At 53.9% G+C, this 9,379-nt stretch overlaps 1 protein-coding gene across 1 annotated transcript in view; it reads left to right on the forward strand.

Annotated features, from left to right (window-relative positions):
• The first annotated feature begins 2,157 nt into the window (after window positions 1-2,157).
• The window catches only part of LOC127587064 (actin-related protein 2-like), a 14,914-nt gene continuing 7,692 nt past the window's right edge, over window positions 2,158-9,379 (forward strand). Inside the window, exons 1-4 of the mRNA XM_052045238.1 lie at window positions 2,158-2,425; window positions 6,753-6,863; window positions 7,146-7,361; window positions 8,283-8,355. Coding sequence (XP_051901198.1) covers window positions 2,378-2,425; window positions 6,753-6,863; window positions 7,146-7,361; window positions 8,283-8,355 — 448 coding nt within the window. The 5' untranslated portion in view covers window positions 2,158-2,377. The remainder of the gene's footprint in view (window positions 2,426-6,752; window positions 6,864-7,145; window positions 7,362-8,282; window positions 8,356-9,379) is intronic.

Consider the following 9,379-nt stretch of genomic DNA (forward strand, 5'->3'; position numbering starts at 1 on the left):
ACCCGCCTCTGCCACTTCCTCTGGCAGCTTGTTCCACACCCACCACCCTCTGTGAGGAAAAAGTTACCCCTCAGTTCCCCTCTAAATCGTTCCCCTCTTGCCTTAAACCTATGCCCTCTAGTTTTAGACTCCCCTACCCTGGTGTGACTGTGACCGTCCACCTGATCTATGCCCTTTGTGATTTTATAAACCTCTATAAGGTCACCCCTCAGCCTCCCACGCCTCAGGGAAAACAGTCCCAGCCTCTCCTTATAACTCAGGCCCTCCAGTCCCAGCAACATCCTCGTGAATCCTTCCTACAGCTGGGCGACCAGAACTGCACACAATACGGTCTCACCAACGTTTTGTGCAGCTGTTACATGATGTCACAACTCCCGTACTCAGTGCCCTGACCGATGAAGGCCAGTGTGCCAAACACCTTCTTCACCACCCTGTCTACCTGCATCACCGCTTTCAGGTAACCATGTACTTGTACCCCTAGGTCCCTCTGTTCTATAGCACTCTCCAGGGTTCTGTTTACTATGCAAGTCCTGTCCTTGTTTAACTTTTCAAAATGTATCACTTTGCACTTGTCTGAGTTAAATTCCATCCGCCGTTCCTTGGCCTGCTTTCCCAGTAGATCGCGATCCTTCTTCCAAAAGTTGCCCTGGGATATCTTGCATCCAGCTGGGAGGGCAGATGAAGCCTCGATGTGATGTCTCCATCAGTGGAGTCAGGACACAGAGCAAGTTCCTAGGCATAGACATCACCAATAACTTGTCCTGGTCCAACCACATGGATGCCACAGCCAAGAAAGCTCACCAGCACCTCTACTTCCTCAGTAGGCTTAGGAAAGTTGGCATGCCCTCGATGGCCCTCACCAATATTTATCAATGCACCACAGAAAGCATCCTATCCAGATGCATCGTGGCTTGGTACGGTAACTGCTCTGCCCAAGACCGCAAGAAATTGCAGAGAGTTGTGGACACAGCCCAGTCCATCACTGAAACCAGCCTCCCCTCCTTGGAGACACAAGAAATTCTGCAGATGCTGGAATCTGGAGCAACACACAAAAAGTGCTGGAGGAACTCAGCAGGTCAGGCAGCATCTGTGGAGGGAAATCAACAGTCGACATTTCACGGACTCCGTCTACACTTCCCGCTGCCTCAGTAAAGCAGCCAACATAATCAAAGACCCCCACCCACCCCGGATATTCTCTCTTCTCCCCCCTCCCATCAGGCAGAAGATACAAAAGCCTGAAAGCACGTACCCCCAGGCTCAAGGACAGCTTCTACCCCGCTGTTATAAGACTATTGAACGATAAGATAGACTCCTGACCTCTCAATCTACCTCGTCGTGGCCCTTGCACCTTATTGTCTGCCTGCACTGCACTTTCTCTGTAACTGGAACACTTTATTCTGCATTCTGTTATTGCTTTTCCCTTGTACTGCCTCGATGCACTGATGTGATGAAATGATCTGTACGGATGGCATGGAAAACAAAGTTTTTCACTGTACCCTGGTACATGTGACAATAGTAAACCAATGCCGATACCAGAAGTTCTGTGAGCCTGGGGAAAACTGCTCCACCACTAGATGGTACTGTCGCTCCATGATGGTGCCTCAGAACAGCCCAAGTCCCAGTTAGAACCGGCACCCCAACTCCTGCTGCAGATGTGGGAATCCAGATGAAAAACACGATGATGCTGGAGGAACTCAGCAGGCCGGGCAGCATCCCTGGGGAAAAGCAGGCGGGCAACGTCTCGGGCCAGGACCCTTCTTCAAGGGGTTACAGGGACGGGGAGGGGTGTAGGGGCCGGAGGGGGTTACAGGGACGGGGAGGGGTGTAGGGGCCGGAGGGGGTCACGGAGACGGGGAGGGGTGTACGGGCCGGAGGGGGTCACAGAGACGGGGAGGGGTGTAGGGGCCGGAGGGGGTCACAGGGACGGGGAGGGGTGCGGGGGCTGGGGGCCCGGAGGGGGTTACAGATGACTGGATGGGCCGAATGGACAAGAGTTATGAGAGGGTCAGGATGATGAGACTGGGTGGTCTGTTCAGAATGAAACTCCCTCCTCCTCACTTTTCCCATCAACATTTATCCGACATCCCAATTATTTGTTCACCCTCCTCCCAGCGTCGATATTTTTCTTGCTTGTCATCCCTGCCCACCCGCCTTCCCTGCTCTCCCTCTTTCCCCCTTCTCCGTGGGGAATGAATAAGGAAGTGGCGGGTCATGTCAGGATGTTACGTGAGGCGATGAATTTCTAACCGGTTTGCCAGCACATCCGGACACTGAATCTGAAAGAAAGAAGATTTGGCTGAAGTTGAAAAGAAAATTTTTAAAAAAGCAACAGCAAAGGATTAACCAGCGAGCCGGGAGGGAGGGAGACCTGTAGGAGATGGACAGTCAAGGAAGAAAGATCATTGTGTGTGACAATGGAACCGGGGTAAGGTTTCCCTGCCCAGGGAGGGGTGTGGAGGGAGGGAGGCAGGTCAAAGCCTCTCGCCCTGCTGTGGGTGCAACAAATCGGGGAAGGAAATGGGTTGGGGGAGGGGGGAGAGAGGGAGGGGGAGGGACGGAGGGGGAGGGAGGGAGAGAGGGAGAGGGATAGAGGGAGTGGGAGATGGGGGAGGGGGAGGGAGGGGGAGGGAGGGGGAGAGGGAGAGGGGGGAGGGAGAGGGAGGCGTAAAATTGCAACAGAGATAATTAGTGAAACTCGCAACACTTTCTGGTGTGGAGGAGACGCTGGATGTATCCCCGGGGCTGGGATCCTGCGCTGAACTGATGCATGGGCTGTTGTCTCTCTCTCTCTCTCACACACACACACACACACACATATATCCCGGGGGGTGGGGAAAGGGACCCGGTGGTCGGGATCGGTCCAGTCTGCACCTTCTGGGGGGAGTTTCAGGCAGCGACGGGGAGCGGACACTGTTGTAGTGGGGAGTGAATGTGTTCCGTCGGTGTCTGTGAGTGTCTGTGTATCTGTGTTTGAGTGCCTGTGCCTGTGCCTGTGTCTCTGTGGGTGTTTCTCTGTGTCTATCTCTTGGGACTGGGAAGTGGAGAATGTGTTTACTGGTTTCTCCGCATGTGGGTCCCGTCTTTCAACTGAGTACGGGCAATTTGGCCCTGGTGTGCATCACCGCTGTCTCTCCAACATTGGAAGCCACCCCCCCCCCCCCCATCTCCGGAATCCCCTCCTCACACCCTTCCCTCCTCAGCCCCTCAACACCAAGGTTTGACCCAGCGCATCCTGGTGGCGCCGTGGGTCACAAATCATTTGATAATGGGTTCTGTGACACCCCCTGGGCATTGTAGGACACTTAACATCACGTCTATGGGTCGCTGATCAGGAGCAGGAGGGGATGGGGGTCAGTGGAACCGAAGGGGAGGGGTGTGTGTCGGAAAGGAGGGAGGTGGATGTGCAGGGGTGGGAGCTGCGTGACTCTCCCCTCCTCACTGGGCAGTTCTCCGTCCCCGTCCCCCCCAAACGTGGTGGTTTCTGTGATGCCTTCCGTGGTCAAATATCTCATTGTGGGATGCTCCCATTTCCCAAAAGTGGGTGGGGTGGTCAGGTGACTATTTGGAGTCTGTGTTGATTGGTGAAGGCCCTTCAGCCCACGATGTTGAGCCAAACTAATTAAATTAGTAATTAAATGCCTAATTAAACGACTCCCTTCTGCCTACACAGTGTCCATCCCTCCATTCTCTGCACATCCACTTGCCTGTCTAAGAGCCCCTTAAATGCCTCTATCATATCTGCCTCCACCCCCACCCCTGGCAGCACATTCCAGGCACCCACCGCTCTCTGTGTAAAAATAAAATCTGCCCCACACATCTCCTTTGAACATTCCCCTTCTCACCTTCAATGCACGCCCTCTGGTATTAGACATTTCCACCCTGGGAAAAAGATACCGGCTGTCTACTCTGTCTATGCCTCTCATAATCTGATAGGTCTCCCCTCAGCCTTCGCCGCTCCAGAGAAAACAACCCAAGTTTGTCCAACCTCTCCTTATAGCTCATACCCTCTAATCCAGGCAGCATCCTGGTGAACCTCTTCTGCACCCTCTCCAAAGCCTCCACATCCTTCTTGTAATGGGGCGACCAGAACTGAATGCAATACTCCAGATGTGGCCTAACCAGAGTTTTATAAAGCTGCAACATAACTTCCCGACTCTTGAGCTCAGTGCCTCGACTAATAAAGGCAAGCATGTCGTATGCCTTCCTTACCTCCCTATGGATCTGTTCAGTGTTGATCAGTGCTACCGGACTGAAGGACTACATCCTGTGTAACAGAAGGGGGTTGGGGTTACAAGACGTGATGTCAAGTGTCCTACAATGCCCGGGGGTGTCACAGAACCGATTATCAAACGATTTGTGACCCACGGCACCGTCAGGATGTGCTGGGTCAAACCTTGGTGTTGAGAAGCTTGGGAGGGAAGGGTGTAGGGAGGGAATTCCGGAGATCGGGGTGGGGTGGGTGGGGACCCCAGCAGCTGAAGGGACAGCCACCAACGTTGGAGAGCAGGAATCGGGCAGGAGGCTGGAACTGGAGGAGGGCAGGTGCTTGTAGGGGCTGGGGGAGGTTGCAGAGGTCAGAAGGGGTGGGGTGAGGGTCTCAGAGGGTTTTGAACATGATGGGAGTTTTCCAATGGAACAACTGCCGCTGAACCTAGCCCAGAAATCCGATAGGAAAATGGCCATCAACTCCTATCTGTCCCAGTCTCCTCCCGCCCACTTGCCTCTCAGGAAACTCCCTCTACCGCAAAAATATTCAAAGAACCTTCCTCCACCTCCGTTTGAGGAAGAGAATCCCAGAGACAGACGGTCTCAGAGACAGAACTTGCCCTCAGCTCGGTTGTAAATGGGTGGTGCCTCATATTTCTTATTAATTACGGAGTTACTGGGGAAGTGAAGCAATCCAGGACTCATTCCTTGCAGTGTTCAGTTTCGGTCACCCTGCTATAGGAAAGATGCCACTAAGCTGGAAAGAGCGCAGAGGAGATTTACGAGGATGTTGCTGGGACTCAAGGGATTGAGTTTTGGAGAGAGGTTGGGCAGGTTGGGACTTTTTTCATTGGAGTGTAGGAGAATGAGGGGTGACCTTACAGAGGTGTGTATAAAACCATGAGGGGCACAGACAGGGTGAATGCACACAGTCTTTTCCCCAGGGTTGGGGAATCAAGAACTAGAGGGCACAGGTTTAAGGTGAGAGGGGAGAGATTTAATAGGAACCTGAGGGGCAACTTTTTCACCCAGACGTGGTCAGTATGTGGAACAAGCTGCCAGAGGAAGAGGTTGAGGCAGGTACAGTAACAACATTTAAAAGATATTTGGACAGGTACATGGATAGGAAAGGTTTCGAGGGATATGGGCCAAACGCAGGCAAATGGGACTGGCTTAGATGGGAATCTTGGTCGGCAGGGACCAGTTGGGCTGAAGGGTCCATTTCTGTGCTGTGTGAGTCTAAAACGTCTGTGGAGGGAGAAACTGTTGACTTTTTGTTTTTGCACATACAGACCACCCTCTGGGTGAAAAAGTTGCCCCTCAGGTTCCTATTAAATCTCTCCCCTCTCACCTTAAACCTGTGCCCTCTAGTTCTTGATTCCCCAACCCTGGGGAAAAGACTGTGTGCATTCACCCTGTCTGTGCCCCTCATGGTTTTATACACACCTCTGTAAGGTCACCCCTCATTCTCCTACGCTCCAATGAAAAAAATCCAACCTGCTCAACCTCTGTCCATAACTCAGTCCCTCGAGTCCCGGCAACATCCTCGTAAATCTCCTCTGCATCTTTCCAGCTTCATGGCATCTTTCCTATAGCAGGGTGACCGAAACGGAACACAATACTCCAAGTGGGGCCTCACCAACGCCTTGTACAACTGCAGCATAACCTCCCAACTCCTGGTCTCAGTGCCCTGACTGATGAAGGCCAGCGTACCAAACGCCTTCTTCACCACCCTGTCTACCTGCGATGCCACTTTAAAGAAACCATGTCCCTGTACTGTAAGTTCCCTCTGTTCTACAATGCTCCCCAAGGACCTACCGTTCACTGTGAATGTCCTACCCTGGTTTGCCTTCCCGAAATACAACATCTCGCACTTATCCGAATTAAAGTCCTCAGCCCATGTACTCAGTGGATCGAGATCCCCCTGTAAACCCTGACGACCACCTTCACTGTCTACGTCATTAGCAAACTTACTAACCGCGCCTTGTACGTCCTCACCCACTCTTCCACACACCAGCAAGTACAAGCCCACCCTGGCCAAACTTTCCTCATGAGGCAATCGGCCCATTCTCGGTATCGGTCGAGGGAGTCTTCTCTGAACTGCCTCCCACACAGCGGACTCCTTCCTCAAGTAAGACCAATGGTGGAATCAGAACCTCCATCTTGTGGTCCAACTCAACTGAGGCGTGGTCTCCCTGCTTCCGCCCCCTTCCATAAACTTTCCAAATTACTTGCCGTACCCACATACTAGCCCTCTGTGAACCCGGCAGACTGAGGGGAGCTGGTCCAGGAGTCCGTTGGTGGGGTCTTTCTGTGCGTCTGTTACTTGTGGCTGGTTGGCTGGCACAGTAATCGAGAGGAGATCTCCCTTGCAAAGTGGGAGGGGGAACTAACCAGAGGGCACCAACAACTCTTGAGAAGCTCGGCACCGTCCAGGACAAAGCAGTCCGCTCAATCGGCGCCCCTAAACACTCCCTCCCTCTACCACTGGTGTTCTATTCCCGTAGATTCATAGACTCCGTGACGGGTTTTTGCTCTCTCCTCAGTTCGTCAAGTGCGGCTTTGCTGGATCGAACTTCCCTGAGCACATCTTCCCGGCCCTGGTTGGACGTCCCATCATCCGATCAACGACCAAAGTCGGCAACATTGAAGTCAAGGTATGGATCAAAGCTGCCTGGATTTACGTGGCTCTTGGCTGCAGAGATCCCTTGGATCTGTGAAATATTGGGAACTGATCATCACATGAGATGCAAAAGGGGCGAGAGAGAAATTTGACCCAGGCTATCCCAGTCCTGGGACTGTGTGATAGGACAGTGTAGAGGGAGCTTCACCCTGTGTCTGACCCCGGGAGTGTGTGATGGGACGGTGCGGAGGGAGTGTGTGATGGGACGGTGCGGAGGGAGCCTCACCCTGTGTCTGACCCGTTCTGTGCTCAGTAGGACCTGATGGTGGGACACGAAGCCAGTGAGCTGCGCTCGATGCTGGAGGTGAACTACCCGATGGACAATGGCATCGTGAGGAACTGGGATGACATGAAGCATCTGTGGGACTACACCTTCGGGCCGACCAAGCTGAGCGTCGATCCCCGCCACTGCAAGATCCTCCTGACCGAACCCCCCATGAACCCCATCAAGAACCGGGAGAAGGTTGTCGAGGCAAGTGGTGCCGCCAGGGCGGAGGGACTGGGGGCTATCGAGGGGCTCGGGAACTTCCACAGGGCTGGTGGGGGGTGCAGCATGTGACCCTGGAGGTGACTGTTGGCTATTGGACTGTGAGGGGCTTCACACCCAAGGCTGTTGGATCATTACAGCCGGTGCTTCTCAACCCCTGTGGGACAGGGGTGACTGTGGGGTCGTGGGGTCCACTGCAGCCCAGGCTTTTGAGCCATGAGAGGCATCACAGCTGGGCAGTAGAAGTTCTGTGTTCTCATGGTTCGTTACTGGATGATAAGTGATGATTTTAGATGGAAATTACACTTTAAACTTTGTAGGGAAAGAGAGTTGGCTGTAACGCTATGGGATAAAAGGCACTGGGGGAGTGGGGTCACTGAGGAACGGTGTGAGGGAGGGGGATTAATGTCAGTGGGGATACAGTCAGTGACACAGGGCGCTGGGGGAGAGGGGTCACTGAGGGACGGTGTGAGGGAGGGGGATTAACGTCAGTGGGAACACAGTCAGTGACACAGGGCGCTGGGGGAGAGAGGTCACTGAGGGACGGTGTGAGGGAGGGGGATTAATGTCAGTGGGGATACAGTCAGTGACACAGGGCGCTGGGGGAGAGGGGTCACTGAGGGACGGTGTGAGGGAGGGGGATTAATGTCAGTGGGGACACAGTCAGTGACACAGGGCGCTGGGGGAGAGGGGTCACTGAGGGACGGTGTGAGGGAGGGGGATTAACGTCAGTGGGGATACAGTCAGTGACACAGGGCGCTGGGGGAGAGGGGTCACTGAGGGACAGTGTGAGGGAGGGGGATTAACGTCAGTGGGGATACAGTCAGTGACACGGCGCTGGGGGAGAGGGGTCACTGAGGGACGGTGTGAGGGAGCTGTCAGTTCTGAGCTTGCCACGTTCTGCAGGTGATGTTCGAGACGTACCAGTTCGAGGGGCTCTACATCGCCATCCAGGCCGTGCTCACACTCTACGCTCAAGGTAATCTCCGCCCTGGGTGACCCCGAGATCGGCTTTACCCACCTGATCTTCGGGGCTCCCCTCTCCTCTACCCCCGCCCTGCCCTATCCCCCTCGTCTCGTATCCTCTCTCTGTCCCTTTTTCCCTTCCTTCTCTCCTGTCCCCCCTCACTCCAGCCCCAACACTCCGTGGTCAACACCCTTGAGACAGGATAACCCCAAGGCCCCCTTCGTCATTGCCAGTGACTTCAACCAGGCCAGCCTCAAGAGCGTGTTACCGGTAGGTCTCCTGTCCCACCAGAGGCCCAAACACCCTTGACCATTGCTATACAACCATCAAAGCTGCCTACTGACCCACCACCCCCCCTCACTTTGGTAAGTCAGACCACCAGGCTGAGCTCCTCGGTTGTGGCAGAGCTCACGTGCTATAACGGGCTACAAAACGAAGTTGGACATCATAGTTAGCAACAGTGCATCCTTCCCCAATGAGCTTAATGCATTCTATGCACGTTTTGGACAGGAGTGGTTTGTCACCACCCACCCTGACAGCCTCCAATGCAACTGAACCCGTGGTCACTGTCAAGGACGTAAGATCAGTCTTCCGGAGAGTGAACCCGAGGAAAGCATCTGGCCCAGATGGTGTCCCTGGCCATGTCCCCAGATCCTGTGCTGATCAGCTGGCAGGGGTATTTGCAGACATATTTAACCTCTCCCTGGTTCAATCTGAGGCTCGCCCCTGTTTTAAGAAGACCAGTATTATCCTGGTACCGAAGATAAACAAGGTAACGTGCCTCAATGACTACCGACCGGTGGCTCTGACATCCACCATCATGAAGTGGTTTGCGAGGCTGGTCACAGCACGCATCAACCCAGCCTCCCGAAAAACCTGGACCCACTGCAATTCACCTATCGCCGAAACAGGTCTACAGCGGATGCCATCTCCCTGGCCCTTCACTCAGCTCTGGAGCATCTGGACAGTAAAGACACCTACGTTAGACTATTGTTTATTGACTACAGCTCTGTCTTCAATACAATAATCCCAAGCA

This window comes from Pristis pectinata, chromosome 38 (genome assembly GCF_009764475.1).
Source record: "Pristis pectinata isolate sPriPec2 chromosome 38, sPriPec2.1.pri, whole genome shotgun sequence".
NCBI classification, from domain to species: domain Eukaryota; kingdom Metazoa; phylum Chordata; class Chondrichthyes; order Rhinopristiformes; family Pristidae; genus Pristis; species Pristis pectinata.